The 25,919-nt window shown below is 40.6% G+C and overlaps 2 protein-coding genes across 2 annotated transcripts in view; both read left to right on the forward strand.

Annotated features, from left to right (window-relative positions):
* Positions 1 to 2,973: 2,973 nt before the first annotated feature.
* On the forward strand, positions 2,974 to 13,528 carry ESPNL (espin like). Its single transcript, XM_077485156.1, has 4 exons — positions 2,974 to 3,066; positions 3,809 to 3,925; positions 4,086 to 4,247; positions 10,137 to 13,528. Exons 1-4 carry the CDS (start codon positions 2,974 to 2,976, stop codon positions 11,589 to 11,591), a joined length of 1,827 nt encoding a protein of 608 aa, XP_077341282.1. The 3' UTR covers positions 11,592 to 13,528.
* Positions 13,529 to 23,400: 9,872 nt separating this feature from the next.
* Positions 23,401 to 25,919, forward strand: part of KLHL30 (kelch like family member 30) — a 77,608-nt gene continuing 75,089 nt past the window's right edge. The window contains exon 1 of the mRNA XM_077488497.1: positions 23,401 to 23,548. The gene's annotated coding sequence lies outside the window, so the exon portion shown is untranslated. The remainder of the gene's footprint in view (positions 23,549 to 25,919) is intronic.

The raw sequence follows: 25,919 nt of genomic DNA on the forward strand, positions 1-25,919 counted from the left end.
GTATCACTATCAAGTTCACAACACTAACACAATAGCAGAAGATTATTATGAAAAAGTTAAGTTGAACTGTAGCTTGCTTCACGATTGTTCTGCTGCTGTGCTTATGCTTAATTGCTAAATAATTCAGGTTCTTTGACAAACGGACCAGCTAAGATTGCCTGTCTTCTGAAATGATTCAGTGTGTGTGTCTCTCTCTGTGAAAGTAAGTTGGCTGTATGAGTGTACTTAGTTCTAGCTATTTTACTGCTCCTCCTCTTTGGTTACAATCAGCCAATAACATTCATCACCATCATTATTTTTATTTTACTTCCCCCACCCAATTCCAGCAGCGATTTTTTTGCTATCTATGTCGAACCTTTCCTCTCTATGTCAAATCTTTTCTCTCTTTGTAGAATAATCTTGGACTAATAGAGTTAAGGTTAGGCACATTCGACCACAGGTTCGATAGACACAGATTGTTATTGTCAGCATCATGTCGAATCTCCTATCTATATCGAACTGCTGTCACAACGAAAATGAGAATAAAGCATTTGTTTATGTCGGATCTTTCGTTTTTCGTATTCTGCACTTTCGGACGAAAACAAATGCGCATGTCTACTTTGTACTTTTTTCACCTATTTTCCTAATGATCCATGATAATCTTTTTCTTCTCCTTGCCCTTGGTCAGTTCACTTTCTGCCTGCTCACTCTCCCAGCTATGATCATTTACTTTCTGCTTTTCCTTATTCCCCCTGCTCTGCATCCTCACTCTTTTCTCTTTAAATAGCGATGTCTTCTCTGCCTCCCCCAATGTCAATTATCAACTGTCAGTCCTCTCCTATTCCCCTTTATCACCTGCTTTGGTCAGCTTACACTTGCGGAACTAAACCCTCCTGTTCTTTACACCCAAGAAAGCTACCATCTTAGCCTCTGTTTGATCTGCAGTTGTCATGGTGCTGCACATGTGATCAGTTATGACACCAGTCATCTGATAGCTTGACACTTCAAATGAGAGCTGGCATAAGCACTCTAGTAGCTTGAATGTAACTTTTTGGGGGAAAAAGGCAAATAGGTGGGTTTGGTTCCACTTTAATGCTTCCTGTGGTTCACATCCAGGTGTCATTCTGCTTCTTCTTTCTTGCCCTCAAGATCCGTAATCAGATCCCACTCTGCCGTGAGGTCTATGATCAGCTACCTTTCTGTCTTTTATAGAACCCAGTTCCACTATTACTGTACAGTCCCCCGTTATGATCAGTTCTAGATGGCACACTTGAGCAAATAATATGCGTCCAGCTGAAATATTGTCTAATTGGCTCATAAAGCATGTGAATTACTCAAAGACCAAACACCATTCAGCCTAAACTAACTAATTTGTGAATGGGGCCATATTTCCCAGCCCCTCCTACATTTAATAAATAGGCACACTTTTGCTAGAGCATTTATTTATTAGGTCTTCATGTTGTCTTCTTGCACATGATACTCCTGTTTGAGCATCTACTTTTTCAGACTTTTTTTTTGTATGTATTTGCATGTATTTTTGCATTTAGGCATTCACGCAAGTTCGTGCATTTTTGCTCAAATGCGTGAAAATCGCTGTCTTGTTCTGCACAATATGTAAATGGCCATTTGTGTGTATTTGCGTGCACTTACACGCACGAGGCGTAAATTTGTGATCAAAAAAGCAGATTTCTTTATTTTAATTTTTTTTACTGAAGAATGCACGGCGCTTGTTTACGCACCAGTGTCCATAGGCACATTACTATAATGTGGCTGCATTTTAGCTCAGTAAAAAACGAACAAACAGTAATGAGCTTTTTTCAAGCTGCAGTGTGCAAGAGGCCTTATACAGCTGTATTAGACTCAGTGCACACTGGGCTTGAAAAAAAGTCATTCCATTGGCAGAAATCTTTTTTTCTCATATAGAGGGATTTTGTACATAATTTAGGTGAGTTTAGCATTTTTTTCTGCCAAAAAGCTCCAATGAGAAATGCAAACTGGAAGGTTTTTATTCCCTGCCTCTAAACACTGAGCTCAAAATATGCCTCTTATCGTCCTAATGTGTATTGGACACATAGGATAACACTGTGCCACGTCTACAAGCAGAACACAAAAATCCTGTAAAAGCAATGATTTTTAAGCCCGTGTTCATGGAGTCTTATAGGTTTACTGGATCCTAAAGTCAGACTACAACACTCCATAAAAGTGCCAAGTGTGTAGGCATTTGTAAACAGATGCTACGTTTTCTCTGACTTGTTTTCTCCTGTCACTGGCTGTCCTTCCATCCATCTGTCAGTTCAGCAGGAACAATAAAAAAGCCTTTATTTTTACTGACCTTTGGCCAAGGTGCTCAGCGTGTGTGTCTCATTTCATTAATGAATCGGATGTGCTATGGATCTTTTCTTGTAGTTACATGATCTCCCTGTCTACCGGTCCAGGGGGCTTTTTCTAAGTGGCAGTGGGTGGAGGAGGCAGTTAAGCGAATCAGTAGCACAATAAGGGCAGGTAACATATCCCACATGCCTATAGAGTCCCCCTCCTCTTGGATACATTACACCAAGATCTCTGCCTTCCTCTCACACTACACCTTAGTTATCATTGCCACATGATCCCCCTTCTCTGTCTTCTATAGCAGCCAGGTCAGCTGTGAGAGACAGAAGTCGACAGGTTTTTGGGAAGGGATAAGTGTCAGTCAGACACATTGTCTGGGCCTTGGTGGGGACAGGTGTTAGAGGGGTAGACAAAGCATAAAGGGTATACAAGTAGGTTAATGATGTGTGAAAGTGAGTGGGGCCTAGACGACTGATATAATTTACATTACAGTTAGGTAGGTATGTAAGTGACAGGATTACGTAGAGGGGAAGAAGAGACCAATTCATATGCAGGAATGAAGAAAAGCACTTGTGGTAAACAGACCATGGAAGAATGGGACTTACATGTATGCTTGACATTTTAAGGATATTTTTGGGTCCTTAGATGTACTTTTCCAGCGTCATCATGGAACGTTCGAACAACGCTGTGATTTCTGACCAGAGGGCAGGACGTCGCTGTATTTCCAAAGCCAAGATTGCAGCACTCTTCGCTAACACCGTATGCAAGATTTAACCTTTTTTTCCCTTATGAACATATATATATATATATATATATATATATACACACAGGCATACCCCACTTTTAAGTACACAATGGAATTTATTTACTAAAGCTGGAAAGTGAAAAATCAGGCTCACTTCTGCATAGAAACCAATGAGCTTCTAACCCCAGCTTTTTCAATTAAGCTTTGGTAATAAAACTTGGAAGCTCATTGGTTTCTATGCAGAAGTGAGCCTGATTTTGCACGTTCCAGCTTTAGTAAATAAATTCCATTGTGTACTTAAAAGTGGGGTATGTCTGTGTATATATATATATATATATATATATATATATATATATATATATATATATATATATATATGAAAAAAAGTATCTATAAGATTGCCACAAAATATTTAATATATTTTTAAATATTAGTTTTGCATTTTAACAAATCATATACTTGTGTACATATTAAAATTTGTTATTGTTTTTCAAAGATTAAACTTTCACCTAATTTGTTTCTAATATTTTCTGTCCAAATTTTCAGTTTCCAAAACTTAACATGCTACTTTTATCAAGACTAGAAAATATCAGTGACTGGATTTAATGGATAAGGCATTTACATTTTTTTCACTAACCTAAAATGTATTTGTTTACTGCATGATGCTTTAATTACGATACATTGTAACAGAGCTCCTTCAATTGTTCAGCTATATAAATCCCTAAAAAGTTGCTCTTTGTTTTTTGTTTTTTTTAGATAAATACACGTGGGGAACCATCTGGAAAGCTGCAAGACGTCCTACAACTTTCAGACCGATCACGATTTAATCAATGTGTTCAAAAAGCAAGAATCACAGGGATTTTTCTCCATGCTGTAAGTTCCTCCTGGTTTTATTGTATTTCAAACCGATAGTTTCAGATACATATACGAAGTCATATAGTGTTCAGTTTTCACAGAGTAAAGCAATTAGTAACTATTTAAAAAAACTATTTGTATAGAAAACTTTTGGTCACACTTTCTATGTCATTTATAGGCAGAACATGCTGAAGATGATAATCTTTCCGAATCAGGATACTCAATGGATTTAGATGCCCTTGTACCTACTCATGATGAACAAGGCCGTACAATACCTGAATGGAAGAGGCAGGTGATGGTTAGAAGACTTCAAGCTCACTTGGAAGAAGAAGCTAAACAGGTAAGAAAAGTATAAGGCATATTATCACAAATTATTATACAGTACTTATTTGTGGATACATAATATTGCATAGTAAAGGGCAAGTACAGTATCTAAGCCCTTGTACACACGGTTGGACATTCTGACAACCAAATCCATTGGATTTTGTCCGAAGGATTTTGTCCGAAACTGTTGCATACACACGGTCAGACAAAGTTGTCGGAAAATCCGATTGTACATAACGTGATGACGTTATTTCGTTACGACGGGACTACGTTCAGGCTAGTAGCCAATAGCTTTGGTCTAGGAATTTGATCTGAGCATGCGTGGCACTTTGTCCGTCGGAGTAGGCTACACATGATCGGAGTATGTCTTATCGGAGCATTTTGTGGAAAAATGTTACCAGCAAGTTGGAAAAGTTGGTCCGTCGGATATTCCGACGGAAACAGTCCGATGGAGACCACACACAGTCGGAATATCCGACAAAACGGTCCGATAGGACACATTCCGTCGGAATCTCCGACCGTGTGTACAAGGGTTAAGACTTATCCTAAAAACACACCTTCACACAAAACTATTTTTTTTCACTGGGGTTTTGCATACTGTCTGTGTTTCTCATAAAAAAAAATGAACGTGATTAAACAGTAGATGTCAGTGGTTTAAAAATGATTCAGAAGAGTCTGCATCCCTTTTCTCCCTCAAACACTACGAACAGAGGCAGTGGGCCCAATTCAATAAGCTAAACACGCGTGTCATTTTCAATATTGATTATTTTTTAGCAACTGTCACTGCTGAAAATAGAGTTTTTTTCTAGCAAAAAAAATTTGATTAGTAAAGTTTAGTAAATTGGGCCCTTTGTCTACTTGTTTCTAAGCCGCAGGTTACTGAGGTCCACATACTCCACACACAGAACAAGGTTATCTACCAAGAGCCACATACTGTCTACATTATACAGAAAGGGCTACTGAAGTGAAGTCCACCTAATGGGGGAGATTAAACTTGTGCACACAGAATCTGGTGTAGGTGTACATAGTAACCAATCAGTTACTAGGTTTTGTTGTTAAAGCTTAATTGAACAAGCTGAAGTTAGAAGGTGATTGGTTGCTATGCACAGCTGCAGCAGATTCTGTGTGCACCAGTTTTAGTAGAACTCCCTCAATCTGTACACTGAACAAAACAGGGCTACTGAAAGCTTCGCAATCCCTAGAATTTTCAATACATGCTATTAAGGTTCACAAAATCTGTACATGGAACATTAAGGATGAGAGACCACTTACTTCGTACAGTTACTGAAGAGATGAGAGACCACCTACTCCTATATGGTACAATAAGGGTTAATGAGAACCACACATATCCTACATAATTCAGTAGGGACTTCTGAATGACACATAATCCATTCTTGGTACAATAGGGGCTACAGAATGTCTGGTACTCCCTACATTGCACAAAAAGGTCTATAGAGAGCACAGCCACAACATTTATATCCAATCTTATGAATCTCCCCAATGCAATCTGCCGTCCTTGTGTTTAGTGTAATTTTCTTGGCACATTTTGCTTGTTGTTGGGTCTTCGGGGGGGGGGGGAAAGCTCAAAAGTGAAGGTAAAAGGGTAAGTGTAAAACTGCACACAAACGGTCTCAGCATCCTCCATGGAAAAAAAGATTCATAAATTTTAGTGGAGTTCTTACTGATTTAAAAATCTTATTTTTTATTTTGCAGATTGACTAGTTTTAAACTGTATTGCAAGTTAAGTGTAAATCCTGGCTACATACAGTAAATAAGCAGGCTATAGTACTGCATATGGACCAGCTGGTTTAAATGTTATTAATATTACAGCCATCTAGTAACAACAACTTTAGTCACACCTCATCATTACTATGCATGCACAAAAGTCCAAATATAACACACTTTATATACTGCATTTAGAAAACGTGAAAATAATTATTTAATCCTCATGCTAGCTCATGTTTCTGGATACATATACTGTACATTTTTTATGAATGGCTTCTTGTAGCATATTAGTAGATAACTCTTTACCGGTCAATGGTGGGCACCCTTTCAAGGTCGCTAAGGTGTTTTTGCTGTTCACAAAAATATAACTGTAGGCAATAACTAAAAGAAGCAATTATATGCATACATTTTGAAATCTGAATTGCCATTTCTATATAAAAAAAACACTTGGATTAACCACTTAAGGACCGAGTCTCTTTCTGAGATTTGTTGTATACAAGTTAAAAACAAGTGTTTTTGCTAGAAAATTACTTAGAACCCCCAAACATTATAAATTTTTTTTCTAACACCCTTGAGAATAAAATGGTGGTCGTTGCAATACTTTCTGTCACACCGTATTTGCTTAGCAGTCTTACAAGCACACATTTTTTGGGGAAAAAAGACACTTTTTTAAATTATAATATATATTATAATTATATATATATATATATATATATATATATATATATATATATATATATATATATATATATATATTATAATAATTTAAAATATAAGACAACAGTAAAGTTACCCCAATTTTTTTTATATTGTGAAAGATAATGTTACACCGAGTAAATTGATACCCTCTACAGATTGCATGTTTTAAGTTACAGAGGAGGTATAAGGCTGGAATTATTGCTCCTACTCTACCGATCGCGGCGATACCTCACATGTGTGGTTTGAACACAGTTTTCATATGCGGGCACTACTCACGTATGCATTCGCTTCTGAATGCAAGCTCGGTGGTACATGACACTTTTAAAATCTTAATTTTTTTTGTCTTATTTTTTACCTTTTACCTTTTTACCTTTTTTTTCTTATTTATTTTAGCTTTTATTTTTAATTTTTACACTGTTCTTTTTTATTTTTTTATTTTTTATTGTGTCACCTTTATTCTTATTACAAGGAATGTAAACATCCTTTGTAATAGAAAAAAAGCATGACCTGTTGGACCTGTTAAATAAAATAAAAAAGCATGACCTTCAGGACCTGTTAAATATGAGATCTGGGGTCAAAAAGACCTCAGATCTCATATTTACACTAAAACGCCATAAAAAAGCGGCAGAGGGCACCGGAGCACAGCGGGAGGGGGTCCTCTCCCGCCATCGATAAAAGAGATCTTGCGGCGGGTCCGCCACAGAGACCACTTTTATCTTGAAGCGGACCGCCCGCTGAAGAAGAGAATACCGGGGTTATGGCAACTCCCTGCTGCCATAACAACTATATTAGTCTTCAAAGTACCGACATATAACGACGGTGGGTGGTCTGGAAGTGGTTAAAGAATCACAGCTAAAATTGCCTCAAAGTCTACACAAATGTCCACATTATATTTAAGCTGGGACAGTTCAACAATGCTTGTTTGGGTTCTTAGTACAGTGCATCCAGAAAGTATTCACTGCGCTTCTTTTTTTCCACATTTTGTTATGTTACAGCTTTAGGATTAAATTGATTATTTTCATCAAAATTCTACAAACAATACCCCATAATGACAATGTGAAAGAAGTTTGTTTGAAATCCTTGCAAATTACAGTCAAAATTAAGCTCATGTGCATCCTGTTTCCACTGATCATTCCTTGAGATGCTTCTACAACTTGATTGGACATGATTGGGAAAGGCACACACATGTCTTCATAAGGTCCCACAGTTAACAGTGCATGTCAGAACACAAACCAAGCCATGAAGTCCAAGGAATTGTCTGTAGACCTCCGAGATAAGATTGTATCAAGGCACAAATCTGGGGAAGGGTACATAAAAATGTCTGCAGTATTGAAGGTCTCAATGTGCACAATGGCCCATAATCCGTAAATGGAAGAAGTTTGGAACCACCAGGACTCTTCCTGTGGGCCTCCTAGCCAAACTGAGCAATCGGAGGAGAAGGGCCTTAGTCAGGGGGTGACAAAGAACCCAATGGTAACTCTCATCTCTGCAGCACTCCACCAATCAGGCCTGTATGTTAAAGTGACCAGACGGAAGCCACTCCTCAGTAAAAGGCACATGATAGCCTGCCTGGAGTTTGCCAAATGGAACCTGAAGGACTCTCAAAACAAAATTGTCTGTTCTGATGAGACAAAGATTGAACTCTTTGGCCTGAATGGCAAGCGTCATGTCTGGAGGAAACCAGGCACTGCTCATCACCTGGCCAATACCATTCCTACAGTGAAGCATGATGGTGGCAGCATCATGCTGCGGAGATGTTTTGCAGCAGCTGCAACTAGGAAATTAGTCAGGTTCGAGGGAAAAATGAATGCAGCAATGTTCAGTGACATCCTTGATGAAAACCTGCTCCAGAGCGCTCTGGACCTCAGACCCCAAACACACAGCCAAGATAACCAAGGATTGGCTACGGGGCAATCCTGTGAATGTCCTTGAGTGGCCCAGCCAGAGCCCAGACTTGAAACCGATTGAAAATCTCGGGAGAGATCTGAATATGGCTGTGCACCGATGTACCCCATGAAACCTGATAGAGCTTGAGAGGTCCTGCAAAGAAGAATGGGAGAAACTGCCCAAAAATTAGGTGTGCCAAACTTGTAGCATCATACTCAAAAAGACAGACTTCTTTCACCTTGTCATTATGGAGTATTGTTTGTAGAATTTTGAGGAAAATAATGAATTTAATCCATTTTGGAATAAGGCTGAAACATAACAAAATGTGGAAAAAGTCAAGCGCTGTGAATATTTTCCACTGTAGTTATGTCATGTAAAGTTCCATAAACATTCTACATGGCATCTTCCACATAGGATTAAATTAATTCTAAATTGAAGCCAAGTTAAAATCCTGTCAAATGAAATTACATTCATAGGGGTTCATTTAGTAAAGGTGAAAGTGCAAAAACTGGTGCAGCAGTGCATGGTAGCAAATCAGCTTCTAAATTGACCTTGTTCAAGTAAAGTGATACTAAAGCCTTGTTTTTTTCCCGTTAAAAATAACAAACATGTCATACTTACCTGCTTTCTGTAATGGTTCTGCACAGAGCAGCCCAGATCCTCCTCTTCTCAGGTCCCTCTTCTGAGTTCCTGGCCCCTCCCTCCTGTTGTGTGCCCCCACAGCAAGCAGCAAGCTATGGGAACACCACAGCCAAGCCGCAGTTCCCTGTGTCCTTTCAGACACAGAGCCGCGGCCCGGCCCCGCACCCTTTATCTCCTTATTAGCTCACTGACTTTGATTGACAGCAGCAGGAGCCAATGGTGCTGCGCTGCTGTCTCAACCAATGAGGAGGGGAGTCCCGGACAGCCGAGTCTCTTGTGCCACATCGCTGGATCTGGATGGACCTCAGGTAAGTATTAGGGGAGCTGAGAGGTGCTGTTGCACACACAAGGTTTTTTAACCTAATGCATAGAATGCTAGAATGCATTAAGATAAAAAAACAAAAAATGTCTGCCTCTACAACCACTTTAAGCTTTGACAAAAAAAAATTAAGCAGAACTGCACCAGATTTTACACTCTTCAGTTTTAGTAAATCAACCTCATAGTGTCTGTATACACAAACCCTTTGTTTGTCTCCACCACTGATTGTCACAATTTATTTACATCAGTCACAATTTATTACACCAGTATACAGAGAACTGTGATTTGATGAACCACTAGCCCCTCCAATAATAATTTTGATTTGTTTTTGAATTCTAAAATTAATTCAGCCCTTGTATACCCATGACAGGTTAAGTTAGGGAAGTTAGCCATGCAAGTGGGTTGGTTTGGTTTCTTTCATTCATTCATTCATCAGCGGTAACACCATTGTAATACCATTTTTTGATCTTACAGTCAGTGAACCTTGCTTTTCTGAGGGAGTGTAACTGGTACAAATAGGAATTACAAGTAGGCATTTCTAAGTAACTGTCACTTTGATCAATATTTAGCATCTCAATTATCATAAATTGCAGATTCTTCAATAAATGCAACTCTGTTTTTTTGTTCTCACAGAGTGAATGGAGGTATTCTCGTTCCAGGGGTGCCCTGCTGGGCCCCTATGGGGAACTAATCACTGAGCAGGAACTTCGTGTATTTGATGGACAAATGGAGGAACTTCGGCGACGCAGAGAGTGTCAGAAGTATGAGAGGCAACTAAGAAGGCAAGTGAGGCAACTACAAGCTCTTCTTCCCGCACCCATGGTTAACGTCAGCATAAACACTGAGCTCCTCAATCAGAAAGAGGATCCTGAATGGTGTACATGCATGACAAATGTGATCGACAGTATGTCCAACCTTCTTTCCACCACTAATGGAGACTCTGCCACTGAGATAGTTAAAGCAGGAAGTAATCGTTCTTCATCACATTCTCCAATGAGAGAACTTGTACAGTGTGGGGTATCAGTAAAAAGACTTAGAGTTCAGTTTGAGAAGCAGCAACCAGGAGGAGGGTCTCCTGTCAAGTCATCTAAAGTAAATCGACAGGCAGAAGATGCCAGTGATTCTGGAGTAAGTTCAGAAGATTCCACATCTCTTAGGGCTTCCCCTATCCCCCCTCGGTCACTAAGGAAAGAACGCATTGTCCTTCTCTTTCTAAGCCATTGGAAGAGGTCTGCATACTCCCTACATGCTACATTAAGGGCTACAGAGAGCATAGACTCCCAGGAAACTGTGTCAGACAAATCTCAACACCATTCAGATAATTCTAATGGTGTTCCTAATAAAAGCCAAATGACCAATAATGTGAAAGAAAAAACTGAAAACAAATGTGATGCTGAAATCTCAAACAGAGTACCTACTAAAAATGAACCAAGAGAAAGCTGCCAGCAAGTAATGGTAAGTATTGAGGGGAATGGCTTGACTCAAGACAATGAGGAAATAAGGAATGGACATGGTTTACAACAGGAAGATTGCCCGCGTGTAGGAAAACTTATAGAGCAACTGTTAAAGCAAAGATCAACTGTTCAGCGCCTGATTGGAAGCTGGAAATCCATTCCCCCAAGTGACACTAAATGTACTGAAAATACTCCCATAATTCAAGCTCCTGAGCAGTTTGTGTCAACATCACGCAATCAGACTCCTAATCATGATAGTCTTTCATTGGACTTGTTCATGTTGGGCTACTTTAGACTACTTGAACAGGACTTGCCAGAAGAAGAACGAAGGATGAGGCACCTGCTATGTTTTGAAGTTTTTGACCAACTAGGGCGCCATGGCTGGCCAATTGCTAGAGAATTTCACTGTACTGTCTTACAGGAGATAGCCACAGGACAACGGACTTGGTCTGATGGCTTTGAGGACATTAAGGTCAGATTCTTTGGGAATGGCACAGACCAGATGCAAAATCAGAGATTAAAATTAAACAAGACTGTCCAGTCATCTGATGGCAATGACATTTATCAGTGTATTGACAGAAGCTTCTCATTCTGGAAAGAGAAAGAGGCTGAAATATTTGGAGTTGAGTCTTAACTAAAGGGTAACATAGCAGCGAAAAAATACTGCAGCTCAAATTCAATTTCAGCACTTTGTAGCCACTGGTACATGTTTAGTAAGTGGTGATACAACTATATATACTCTTTTAGTAAATGGACTAGCTTTTGTTATAATCCAGCCAACAATTCTTGTGTTGTAAACTAAGAACATATACAGTATATATAAAAATATGGTATATATGGAAGGAAATGCTATCCCACCTGGAACTTTACAATTACTTTACATATGTCCCATACCCATTTATCATCACATTTATACCTGCTTTTCGTTCACGTATCTCACTAATGTTAGAAATTTATATGTGTTATAAGTAATATTTTACTTCCAACTAAAAATGACATTTGGAGACACAGAAAAATTCCAGGGCCAATTTAAAAGTACTTTGCTTGCTTTGACTAGATTTCATGCATTGCATATTTCTCACACGCTTTCAAGGGGATGGGGAGAAGAAGGAGGAGCAAAATAGATTGAAGTTCATCCAGGACAGATGTTTAAAGTGGAAGTGGGGCAGACTGACCATTGGGCCACTCGGACACTGCCCGAGGGCCCCGTGCCACCAGGGGGCCCCATCAGGGTTGCCAGCCTCTGTAAAACCAGGGAAAGTATGTAAAAATCTGTGTTTTTTTTTACATCTGTCACTGAAATGTCCCTTACCGACATCCTTTTGGTCTAAAAATCCCAATATTATAGCTGCCCCATCTCTCCAGTACCTTCTCAGCTAATAGAAACATGTCTGTGTGTATTCTGTGTGATTGTATACTGTGTGTATGTGTTTGTGTATACTGTGTGGCCCCATAATGTCTGATTGCCTGGTGGCCCCATAATCTTCTATTGCCCGGGGGCCCCATGAGTTGTCAGTCCGCCCGTGAGTGGAACTAAACTGTATCTGAACACCATATACTGAAAACTCGATTTAATTTATTTTTATTATTCAAAGCAAACTAACCCATCCATTTGTGTCTTGATGCTTTATTTTGTTTAGAAATCACTTAAATAAATCACCCCCTATCATTTCTAGTAATGGCAGTCTTGAGTAAGGACAGATCCTTCATGTAGCATTTACTTCCTAGAAGCCATCTGCCCTTAGCCCAGGCATGCAGGCAGTAGGGTGTTCTTAGCTGAGAAAGACCCTCCTGCAGATGAAAGAGAAAAAAATGCCCATGAAGACTCCTGGGATGTATGACATCAATTTGGTCAGGCCAGAAACCAGGAAGCAACTGAAGAAATGCTAAATCTATTCACTAATATCAGCAGCATAAGGGTTAAAAATAGTTAATGAGAGATGATGATGAGAGATTTTAGTTCTGCATTAATGATACAAGAATTGCAATGTCATAGAATGTTAGCACAGTATTCTCATCATTGTGAATGAACTATACAGTTATTGTACTGTATATGCATCTCTCATATAAAGTACATTAGAAATATGTGCTAAAAGCTCTCATTTGAATCTTTTTGCTCTGAAAGCGGAGGTCCCCCGACCATTCTTTTTTCTTTTTTTTTCAGACATTCTGACAATTTGCTAAACACTATATAACACTCACTTGTTTAGTGTATTAATTCCCCCAATGTCCGTTTTCGATTAGAAAATGAACTTATAAAATCTTATGATGTCCGGTTAGATCTTGCTTGTGGGCATGTGAAGCCCACAAGCATTGATTTCCAGAATGTGGTGAATGCTGAGCTCCCAGCATTCACAGCACCTTTGCGCACATGCTCAGTGTTTACAACGCGGAACGCCCCATTGTGATGGCAGCCAAACAAATACAAAACAAACTGTAATAAAGCAAATCTTAAAAGGGGCAGAGACCAACATCTGGAAAGGTAATGAAAACAAAAGCGGTCTGGCAGAATGTGATTAGCAAACACCTGCATGCCCTCTTTTAAAATGGTAATTTCAGATACGCCCTCATCAGGTGATCAGGTGACCTGCGTCACTTCCAGGTTCACAATCTCACGTGATTTTATGGTAGTGTTCCGCACTGACTCCTTGGAAGCATGAGACTAAGCTCCCAGGAGACAGTGCGGCACTGGGGAAAATCTATATACATGACTACTCCCGTGGGAGTGAAAGACAGGAAGTGCCACAATAAACACCGATACTAACGTAAATACAGCACAAATTTGGTTTTTTTGTTCATTTGCACATATGTGCAATGCACTAATGGGGATAAGATTAGGTTAGTAATTTGTGTGAACCTCCGCTTTAAAGAGAATGGTAAAATAAGAAATATGTAGGCTGCCATTACTGAGCTATTATTTTTAAAATATTTATTGTCTGGCTATATCATGCTGACTCTTATGCTTCAGTGCTTTAAGTCAGTGACCCAAAACAAGTCTGCAAATAAGGAATCCTGACTATTTGTGATTCCTTCTGAGCCAGTAAACTAACATTTTCAGAAGGAAGTAAGCAATGGACTTGATTTAATGTCTGTTGAGGGACACAGGAATGCAGTAGGACTTTTGGGTTATACTGACACCTTTAGGTGGTTGAAACATTAAAAAATAAAAATGTTAAGCCAGCCTAATTTTTTGCTAGTGTCCCAGAAGGTTGGCTGCCTTTTCCTTAGTTCTGAGAAAAAAACTTTAGCTAAATTTTCCTGGTCTTTTTATTTTTTCTTCATTCAAGATACTCTGTACTCTATAGATATTTATTTGGTGACTTCAGTCAAGGCACTGAGCTTTTTATTGGATAACAAACAATATTCCCATCATACGTGTCACTTACTAATTGTGCTTAAGGCTCTTATTATCCTCTGTAATTCAAATTCAAAATCCTTACGGCCTTCTTCTGAAGAGCCTGCCTTCCAGCAAGTTTCATGTAACTTGTGTAGCATCCCTGTCCTAAAAAAAAATGTAGTTTGCTGGCTGGTCTGTAAGTCTACAAGCAATATAGTTGTTGTAAAACCCCATCCCTCTCTCCCATGTAATGTTAAGAGGAAAAAAACACTTTCAAATTCCTTAAAATAACTGATGCCCAAACAAAACACGTCCACCATTTTTCAGCCATGGACTCAGGACAGGGAAATGCTACGTTTGGATTTACAAGGAGTTCACAATAATGTGATGAATGCAGTGTGTTCTATCCTGTAGCTGAAAGATTAGCCTGCTGTTCCAGGCATGGGAATTTTTAGAGCTCTTACAGATGCACAAACCTTCCCAATACACTCAGTATTTAAAACATTCTCTATAAGGCTTGGACACAACCTATGGAATCATGGCTTTCTCCTGACAACGCGAAAAGAGCTTTTTCCCATTTCAAAGTAATTTATTGATAAGTAGTCTCTGCCCACTGTAGACACTCCAGTCATCCACCAAACTTACAACAAAACATAACACCAAACAGGTTGATGATGTTCTTACCTTTATGGATTTCACTGACTACCAGTTGGATTTCTTACTTAGGTTTCAGCTCAGGTCATTTGAAGTAGCTGTCCTCTATTCTAGGTGACTCAAATTTTGGATCTGATGTCCTAAAGGAGACTTGTCCATCTCAGGGACAAACCTTTGTGTCCTGGACCTTTTGGAACAAATGTCTGGATCCTGCAATTCAGCTGTGACCTGGGAAAAGTATGTGTGCCACTTAAGCTCGATAGGGAGGGGATAGACAGTGTGTTCACAGCTGCTGCTAGAATGGTGACAGGGGATAGAGCCCATCCTGGCTCCTGCAAAAGTTCAAGCAAAAAAAAGGTAGCCCCTGGAATTTGCACATCTATTGTTTCCTACTGTGATGAATGGAGTGGTAACCTCAACCTGCACTCTTACCAGGCCACAGACCTAACACGTTTCATTCCACCCCCTCAGAGCTTAGATCATGATTCCCCATGACTAAGTTTCGGGAGGGGGTGGAGTGAAATGGGTTGGGGCGTGGCCTGTTCAAAGTCAAGGCTGAGGTTGCCACTCCATTCATCACAGTAGGACACCATAGATGTGCGACTTCCAGGGGTTACCCTTCTTTCCTACAACCATGTGAGGGTTTCTTGCTGGCATCAAAGCTTGTGTCTCACATGCATGCAGGTCTGATGCATGGGGAGGGGGGGTGGTAATTTTGTGTCTGGCATTCCAAAGATACATTTGGAAATCCCATTCTTCATATGCTAATGATACTACAATAGTATCTCAGACAATCACAGTCTAGCTCCCATTTGTGCCGTAGATCTCTATCTTATCTGCTCAGACCTCTGCATAAATGTACACACCTATTTTGGCAAACGATGGACTGTTTTTTCATCCTGTATTGATGGTTAACTCCTCTGAGTTTGGATGTGGAGTCCGAAGGGGTGACACCTGTGGGCAGTGGCATCGCTCACTCTGCACCCCTACACTGATCTTTGACTCTTGCATGTCCTCGGCTGTCTCCATGTGTCAAGCCTGATATGCAGCAGACAGCTTCTCTTGCACCTCTGACTCGAGGCCCCCCGGTAGAGCAGACAGGGAGTGCAGGAGTGCAGAGTCGTATGAGTGCCTGATTGGTTGCAGACCATGGAATCCAAAACAGCTGTAGGAAGAGTGGTAGCTCAGCAGGATTCTCCAGGCGGAGGAGAGGGATGGTACAGGCAGGCCGGGTCATACACTGGCGGACACGTCAGAAGCAGATGTGAAGACCGAAGAATAATCAGGATGCAGGCCGGGTCGGCAACGGGCTGGCAGCAAGGTAGCAGAAGGAGCAGGCAGGTGCGGTGGTCAGACAAGCCGGGTCGGGTGCAGGCGGATAGCAGGGATCGTCAAAGGCAAGCCAAGTCGGGTAACAGGAACAGGTAACAAGATGCAGGTAGCAAGAACACACGGGAACGCTGTAGAGCAGACAGCACCAAATCTGTGCACTAGCAGTGTCTAAAAAGGCTGTTTGGCGCCAAAGCTGTTACCGGGTGCACGCACACTGATGCGCGCAAAGATACGCAAATGCGCACGGGCGGCAATCTGACAGTTCTTGGATTCTCATGTGCACGTTTGCATGCATATGAGAGTGTGCGCACACGTGCGCACAGATGCACCGGAGGTGTTCGTATTCTTCGGCCGCCAATCTTGGATATTGGCTAGCCTTTCCTGACACCTTGTCTCACGGAGCGGATCAAAGCCGCCTCCCCCTCCTCTCTGTTTACATCTACACAGAAGGAGGGAGTCTGGGGAACACACACCGCGTTGTTCTGAGGTCTGTACAGTTTCCTGTAATGTAGATGGATCATGGATAGAAGAGGGGGACTGTGACCAAGAAGGGGGACATGTTAAGAAATGATGGCAGCGTAATGGGGGAGGGGGGTTTAGAAAGATATGCACTTGGGGGGTACTATGTGAGGAGAGAGGGGGGTTCACTAGCACAAGTGGAGAGGGGGTCTGCACTGAGGGGGTCTATACTGATGAAAGGGGGGTCTGCTCTGAGGGTTTTTTTTCTGATGAAGGGGCTCTGCACTGAGGGAGGGGGTCTGTACTGAGGGGGGAGGTCTATACTGAATGAGAGGGGTCTATACTGCGGGAGGAGGGTCTGTACTTAGCGGGGGGTCTAAACTTAGGAAGGGGGGTCTGTACTGAGGGAGAGGGATCTATACTGCAGGAGGAGGGTCTATTGAGGGAGGGGGATCTATACTGTGGGAAGGGGGGTCTATACTTAGGTGGGGGTCTGCACTTAATAGAGGGGGGGGTCTGTACTTAGTGGAGCGGTGTCTGTACTTAATGGAGGGGGGTCTTTACTTAGTGGAGGGGGGTCTGTACTTAATGGAGGGGGGTCCGTACTTAGCGGAAAGGGTTCTGTACTTAGTGGAGGGGGGTCTGTACTTAGTGGAGGGGGTCTGTACTTAATGGAGGGGGTCTGTACTTAGTGGAGGGGGATCTGTACTTAGTGGAGGGGGGTCTGTACTGAGAGAGCACTATAGTTGGTGAAGGGGGGGTGACACCATGTTTTTCCACACCGGGTGACGCCAACCCTAGTGATGGCACTGCTTAGGCTTCTCTTTGTAGCTTCCATTCTAGGCCCCTGAATCAGGTACCTTCTTCAGCTGCCTTTACTGGATTTACTACATCGCTAATTCTTACTAAGGTAGCACTATATCCTTTATTTTGGATATTGCACTCCTTGCTGTAGGAGAACTCTTTTTCCATCACTGATGGTTACACCCCTTGTGGTGTTTAACATTTTTTTACCCTATCCCTCTCCTGAGGGGTTTTGTGGCCTGCAAGATTGACGGGGATCAGTTCTTATTTATTTATATTTTTTTACTACAAGTATATATTTAGCACAGACAATTTAGGCAACTTTTTTTGTGCATCCACATCAGTCTCTGTCCCCAAGGAACTTACAATATAAGGTCCCTATCTCACATACATACATACATACAAGCACTTGCATAATAGGTCTAATTTGGACAGGACCCAATTAACCTACCAGCATGTCTTTGGAGTGTGGGAGGAAACCGGAGTACCTGAAGAAAATCCACACATGCCGATAGTGTCCTGAGTGGATTAAAACCTGGGCCCCTATTGCTGCAGGGCAGAAATGCTAACAACTATTTAGTATATTCCAGTTGTTCTGGGTCCTACCAATGTTAATAGCCCTGATGTCCATCCTAGTGCCCTTTTTTTTCTGGCATCCCTTTTGTGGTATGATCAGGAGACCTTCACTAGAGAGAGTCAGTGTGCTAGTTGCTTACACTTCCTGTTAAACCGAGGGTCCTATCATTTATACCCAGCCATTTTCCCTAACATTTTTGGGGTTTTATGGGATTGTTGCAAAGTTACAATTCATATGGTCTGTTTCCTTGTCCTGTTACTCACTTTCTCTCGTTCTGAGTTTGGGAATATGGATTAGAAAGTACCCCAGACTAATCTTTTGGACCAGAACGTTATCTTAACTGTGCAGGCTAATGGCCAATGTGGAAATTATTCATTTTGCCATCCTAGGAGGATTCTTCTAATGGTTGTTTCTGCTTTCTTCATCTTGAGTAAGGTTTTGTAAAACAGACATGTTCCCAAGTCAACAGGTGATCCATCTGTTGGTTGTTCTTTTATTCTGACCTCTTATAGATCTCATCTGGAGGTTGTTAGATATTTGCCGCTGGAAAACTTTGAGAACTAACCCTGTATCTGGCTGGGTGAGCCAATGCTTTACACTGTTGGGTGTCTCTTTCTTGATCACATGGTTTATTATTCCTGCAGTCAAGGTATTGGCTTTCAAATCCCTGCATCTGATGTGCCCCACCTTAAAGAGTGAGTGTGCTTCCATTCTTCCTTCTAAGGAAGTATCCATTGCTAATAAGTCTTGTAATTCCCTCTGAGGGTCAGTGGCCATAATAATTCATTACCCTGCTGGAACATTTCCCTAAACTGGGATACTGTGAGTCCTGAGGTCTTAGGGTAACCCGATTACTAGGAGATAGATGTTCTTCTCTTCTGGACTTAACCCGATACGTTCTGTTAAAGTTTCTTTACATTCCTCCCTTTTCCTATTTTCTACCAAACTAAAATTTCTGGTGTGTTAATACCTATGGGATATTTCAGCAACTATTTATCACCCTGCAGTTGGACTGCTTTTGGCCTAATAATGTTCTACATTTCTGTGTCCCTCAATGGACTTCAAGAAAATGATTTTATGGTAAGTGCAAAAATCGTATTATTCCTCTCATTAAAGATATTTTATACTTCTTTAGGGAATGTGGACAACTTTGTATTTTGCCTTTGGCTGCAGACTGGCAGGGAAGTCTAGCTTGGACACCCCCAAATAATTTGTTTTAATAGATTAACCAAACAGTTCTGAAACAACTACAGCCTGGAGGTGGTTGGTTTTCTTCAGGTTCTCTTGACAACTCACTGCCATTCTATCATTCTCAATTAATGTGGGCGAAGTCATGACACTGTTCTTCAAACTCTAATAACGGCATATTACACATATATGTACATATTTATGTAAACTTATATTATTTTGTGTGTGTTTGTATAGTGCAGACATTTCCAAATAATTTACAGATACTGTATACTTCAACACTAGCATATGTATGTTTTTCTTTTTAGGAGATCCTATTCTCTAATATATCATGTATATTGAAATGGTTTATATAATTGTAATGTACTGTATATACTGCAACTGTAATATGCATTTAAAGTACTTATGTTCACTAAATATTAACAAAAAAGCCACAGAAACGTTAGTGTGTAAAAGCAACATATTTTAAACTTGTACAAAAGAAGATGTTTTGACAAGTGCCTTATTCAGTTGCCTTAGACCTGGCTCACACTGATGTATTGCGGGAAACACAGTGATTCCTGTGCGGTTCCTGCACCGCATTAGAATCGTGGCATAATGTATGGCTCATTCCCCTTGCACGGAATTTGCATGTCATTTGTACAGGAATCTGGTGTTATTCCTGTACAAATGCCAGGCAGACCGCATCAGTCTGCACACAACATTAATGCCTAAGTTTATTCAATAAAAAAAAAAAAAATCAACACATGGGTCAATACTTACAATCAATGCAAAGTACCCTTGTGCTGCTAGCTGCTTTCTTAGTTGAAAATCAAAGTCCTCTGTCCCCCTGTTTCCCTATACCCCTAAAGCTGCAATCTTTCGTTCTGCGGGGGTTAATATGCTTGACTAGACCTGTCACAGGTACTCATCAAGAGTGCTGACTATGCCCACCATTTCTGCTCCTCCTTTGCATTCCTAGACGGTATATTATAGCTTCCATCAATGAAAAGCATACTATCAATGGATGGGTGGACCAATAAATTTCCACCTTTTCCATCCATAAATTGCTTTTCATTGATGGAACCCATAGTACAACTTTTGTAACTGGAGGAGGGGCCACATAGGGCCCTGAGCAGAGTTGACACTCTTGATGACTTGTGACAGGTGAAGCACTCAAATTAAACCATACAGCACCTGGAGATTACAGCTGTGTGGTCTGGGGGTAGAAAACTTCAGATTTCTACTAAGACAGCCTCCCTCATTTTGAGCTGCAGCTGTTTTCTGTAAACTACAGACAAGATCGGGCTGAGGCAGAAAAAGCACCCACCTTGGGCCTTCTGCCTCCACATCACACAGCCATCTCCTGCACTGCAGAACTTAGCAGCACTGGCCTGGCAACTCCTCTCACCCTCAATTGTTAGTTCTCCCCTGGAAGCACAACTCTACTTTGGTACCTTATTCCCTTCCTCAGTTCTGCCCCAACACCACCCCATTTGGATTCAACACTCCAGTGTCATGTGCGTCCCCCTGCCTGTGAGCTGGAAGTTGGGGCATGGCTGAGGGGAGAACTGCAGGAGTGAGTGGTGTAGCAAGGCTGGGTGTGAAATGGGCTGACCATGAGTTCTGAGCAGAAGGAAAAGACACCACAGGGGTGGGAGAAGGAGAAAGTGAGGTGGCAGAGGAAGAGGCCAGATAGTTTGGAGCAGCGCTGGGGGTTCTCTGGCACTGAAATTCTTCCAAGGTGAGAGACACAGTTGGGGTTAATTTCATTACATTACACTGTGACACCATCTCATATGACTGTGAAGTTGGGCACATCTACTGCTTTTCACTAATGGGCCTCATATCAGTTTATACTATGAGACCCTCTACTAATTATACCTATCATTTAACTCTACTATGGGATCTCTAATGTATTGTTTACATAGTGCCTGCTATGTATGTGGATCTACCTTGCAGGTACAGAACATTTACATGACTGCAAGGTAGATCAACAGACTTAAATAGGATGGTCAACAGGTGGCAACATATGGTAGTGCATTGCTTTACAAAAAAGGGTCATGTGCCATTGTAGGCACATACAGTAATGCATGTTAATGCACTGCAAAATAAGCCAATGAGCCCTTACTGTTGGAGCATGGACAGTTTTGGAAGAAAATTACCGATCCCTGGTCAAACTAAGGTTCAGAACTAGTCCTTACTTAAAGCAGACCTTCACCCATTCTAGCAAGGTCTTCTCTTCAGCTTCCTCCCCCTTCAGTCTTACATATTTGCCGAAAAAAAGTAAAAACTTTTAAATGATTTGTTTTCTTGCTAAATCCTTGCCTAGAAAAATATGATGTTGCTGGCCCCCATGTATGTGCAGACATACGCTGTTTCCTGGGATGTGTAATATAGAGATCCCAGAAGACAATTTGGGAGACCTTGTGCATGTGCAGAAATTCCTCAGGGTCTCTGCCAGGTCTATGGGAAGTGACAGAGACCACAGAAAATTTCTGCACATGCTCCAGATTAAACATGGCAGTGTGGGAGAAGAGCGGTGAATGGGGAACATCGATTTCATGCAAGGCATTACACTTTATAATGATTTTTTTCTGAGTTTCTGTGGATGCAATTTTTTAAAAAATTTTTTTATTTGAACTCTTTTGTTCAACTCAACATATCTACATAAATATATACATATCATATACATATCAACAAACTCAACTTTGTTGATATGTATCTTTTTTTCAGCTTTAGTAACTTCAGTACACAGTAAGTGGATTCCATGAAGATCATCCCAGCTTATATATTTTTTAATCCTCTGGCCCGTTTCTAGCAGGTTTACTTTACCTTTTGGAATTTTCTCTAGAGGTAATAAACTCAAACAGTCCTTTTTGGCCATTGCTTATCGTAAACCAAAAAAGTTCATCTTGCTACTGATATGCCTTCACAATGGGGCAATTGTGATGGATTTCAGTTCAAATATAAACTAAATTTACCACAATTTGAATTACTAAAATGTGTGTATCTACATTTGGAAATATAGTGGGTATAGAAAAGAATCACCCCCTTTAAATAGAATCACATTTTGTTGCTTTGCATCCTGAAATGAAGACAGACACAGTTTTTGTTTTATCCAGCTGTACTTACTCAGTGCAACTTATAACATCCAAGTGAAAGATACAACACCAACATGTCATAAAAAAAAAAAGAAAATTCAAAAACAGAATTACTGAGTTAGAAAAGGTAAATGTAACTGACCTTGAGCAGCTCTACAAAGAAGAGTGGGCAAATATTGCAAAGTCTAGATGTGCAAAGTTAGTAGAGACATATCCCTACAGACTAAAGGCTGTAATTAAAGCAAAAGTTGGTTCAACAAAATACGGACATAAGGGGGTGATCCTTTTTCCAACTTAGTAATTCTGTTTTTTTAATTTATTTTTTTCTGACATGTTGGTGTTATATCTTTCACTTGGATGTTATAAGTTGCACTGAATAAATACTGCTGACTAAAAAAAAAACTGTCTGTCTTCATTTCAGGCCACAAAGCAACAAAATGTGATAATTTCAAAGGCGGGCAATTCTTTTCTATACCCACTGTATAGGCAATTTTCTTGGTACAAAGGCAAACAACGGCTCCCTATACACTTGCAGATATCCCTGCTAAATGCAAGTGTGTCAGCCGGATTTTTAAATGATTCCACCATACATGGAGGAGAATGATTGTATAGTAATATCTAATATTTTGCAGTGAAATTAACTGATTCCATAAAATAGTTTTACAGTAGCTTGTTACAATACCTTTTTCTAATACATTGGATACCTATCCAGTGAAGACTAGGTGGCATCTGCTCTGAATAAATGACATACCTGCTATAGTGAAGTGGACCATGAAGGAGAAGCAAGATGAGACCAGAAGCTGCAATGATATTACAGAAGACTGGGCACTGTTTTGGAAAATACATCTACAATATGGTATACTATCCATCCAAGTAGCGGTGTCTTTGTGGTCTTTGTGTCTAGCTTTAACGTACACATGTAAGTAAAATGCTGCTTCATGGCAGAGCCTAGCCCAAAGTATTTGTGTGTACAACTTGAACCATCCAGGGTGGGGGCAGCTGACAGGAATGAGGAATGTGAGGGCCTGACTGTCCCTGAGTGGGTGATCTATTAATAATCCCTGGGAGCTCTGGCTACAGACACACACTAGAAATACTCCATGGAAGTGCCAGAAGAGCAGAACTGAGCACACAGCCATACACAGCCTTCAGATCTGGTGAGTTATCGGTGACAATAGTGTGTAATATACTGCTTTCCAGAAACTACAAACATCCCCGTGCACCTCTCCAGCAATGCAGGTCCATCACTACTGTTATATTACTTCTTCACCATCTGCCAGGTTATTTTAAAAAGCAGCATTACGTAATTGCTAGCGGTAAACACATCTTGCAGACATCTGATGCTAGAGAAAGTCATGAGCTTCATAGTGAACAGGCAAAGCACCTAATTTATTAAGCTCACCACATTTTGGAAAATGTTTTATTTTTGACGATTCTACAAGAGGATCTATGAATAGCAGCTTTATTTGGTATCAGACACCGATCGGTGCCCGATGTCTGTGATGCATTAGTTGTGTGTTGCAGTAAAGAGCGTGTTTAAAAACTTGTGGGGGAAATTTGTATTTTATTTAGAAGGTAAACCCAGACATGTTATATGGAAAGGGGTATAATGGAAAGAGCTGCATGGTTCCATCCACTGTTCTAAAATTTGGAATACATTTCTTGTTTTGGGGATTTATGATGGAAATGAGACGTGTAGTACTACCTGCTGTTTTAGGAGGATTTACTGTTCTTGACATTTATTTGATTAGGTAGACTTTTAAATGGGCATGGGCTTAACAATTAAAGCCAGACTGCAGAAAAAACCTCTTATTTAATTTTGGATAAAGAAGGAAAGGCTTACTTACTCTTAGGTTTATCATAATGAAATATGTTATTAATCTTTGCAAATGCAATACATAACTGTGTGTACAAGTTAACAGAACAAAGATATTGATGTAGACCAGTGGTGGTCAACTTTTATTGATATGGGGGGCTCAAGTGCGGCTAGGGTTGCCACCTGTCTGGGATATACCCTGACAGTTCAGGTTTGTAATCATGTGTCCAGGTTTCAGTCTGCCTGAAACCCTGACACATTATTCAGACAGGAATGTGACTCAGAACAGGGCTTGACAGGATGGAGAGGGAGCACTATGTGCACTGCATTACTATTCTCTTAGGTGTGCCCAAAGGTGTCCTGAGCCTGTTACAATCTTATAGTGTATACTAAAAAAAAAATAATAATTCTGTGCGACGCTTAAGTGTTCGGGTCTGGCTTGAAGAAAAAGTGCCAACCCTTACCGTGGCCCTCGACATCACCAAAGGGCTACATATAAAATTCTGTGAATATTCAGTGTCAGACAGAAGAGACAGGATAGGGTATAACAAAAGACTAATGTTATGATACAAGGATGGTCCGAGACTGTGGATATAATACAAGAGATGGTCAGAGACTGCAGACATGATACAAGAGATAGAGAATATGGACATGCTACATGAGACTTTCAGAGACTGTGAACATGCTATTGGAGTTGTTGGAGATTGGGGACATGCTTCAGGAAACAGTCATTGAGAAGAAATGTTACATGAGACTGCTAAAGTGCAATAACTACATAACTGTATCAGTGGTATAACTGGGTGATAGGGAAACACAGATTCGTGACTGCAGGGGCTCCACGAGGCAAACAAAAAGTGCCAAAGGGCCGTACGCAACTCTAGGCCACAGGTTGGGCATCAGGGACATAGACAACGTGGTCATCACATCAACACAGGAGGAAGAATGGTCTGAAAGTAGTATGTAAACCACTACAAATGTTTTATGATTTGTTACAAAGTCTAAACCTCTGCTAGACATCCCATTGTACCAGAGATCCGTGGGGAAGGGGGTGTCGTGGTCCCAAGGCTATCAACAAAAAGTATAATGTTGGCCAATAGTCATTCTTTTGGAGATATGAGCTACCTTATTTTGTGTGGTGGTTTGAATCAGAGTAAGTCAATTTCCTATCCTGTAGAGAGAGTAAAATAGATAATAAATAGATAGCTCTGGAATAAGAATAATAAGTCGGTGAAGGATGGTAAAGGTTAGAGAAAAAGGGGGGCTCTGTAAGGTTTTTATTGCCATCTGTATCCCTATTGGGGAGATTTCAATACATTTCTCGTTTTAGACAGGAAGTGATGGAATATATCTCACTTATCAGAAAAAAAAGTAATATATCTCCCAACAGGCATACAGAAAAAACTTATCTGCAGCCTTTTCCAATTTTGTTATTGATGCCTGAGCCTTCCTGGCCTAAAGATGCTTGCATCCTCATTTCCTATATGTACATCAAAGGGACAGCCTGACAGAAATTTGAACTCTTCCCAAATATATTTAAAAAAATAAAATAAATTGGTGGAGTTTGGCTTTAATGTGTTGACAAACACTCTGGCACTCCTGCTTCTATAACAGAAAATGGCTTTAAAAGATTACACTGCGCATATTGCAGGCTTACGGTTCCCAGGTAATAGAACAAGGTTATGGGTTATAATATGGTTTGCTTGGCCCCATCA

The sequence above is a fragment of the Lithobates pipiens genome, unplaced genomic scaffold (genome assembly GCF_037356315.1).
Source record: "Lithobates pipiens isolate NorthernLeopardFrog02 unplaced genomic scaffold, aLitPip1_a1.2 Scaffold_18, whole genome shotgun sequence".
Lineage (NCBI taxonomy): Eukaryota > Metazoa > Chordata > Amphibia > Anura > Ranidae > Lithobates > Lithobates pipiens.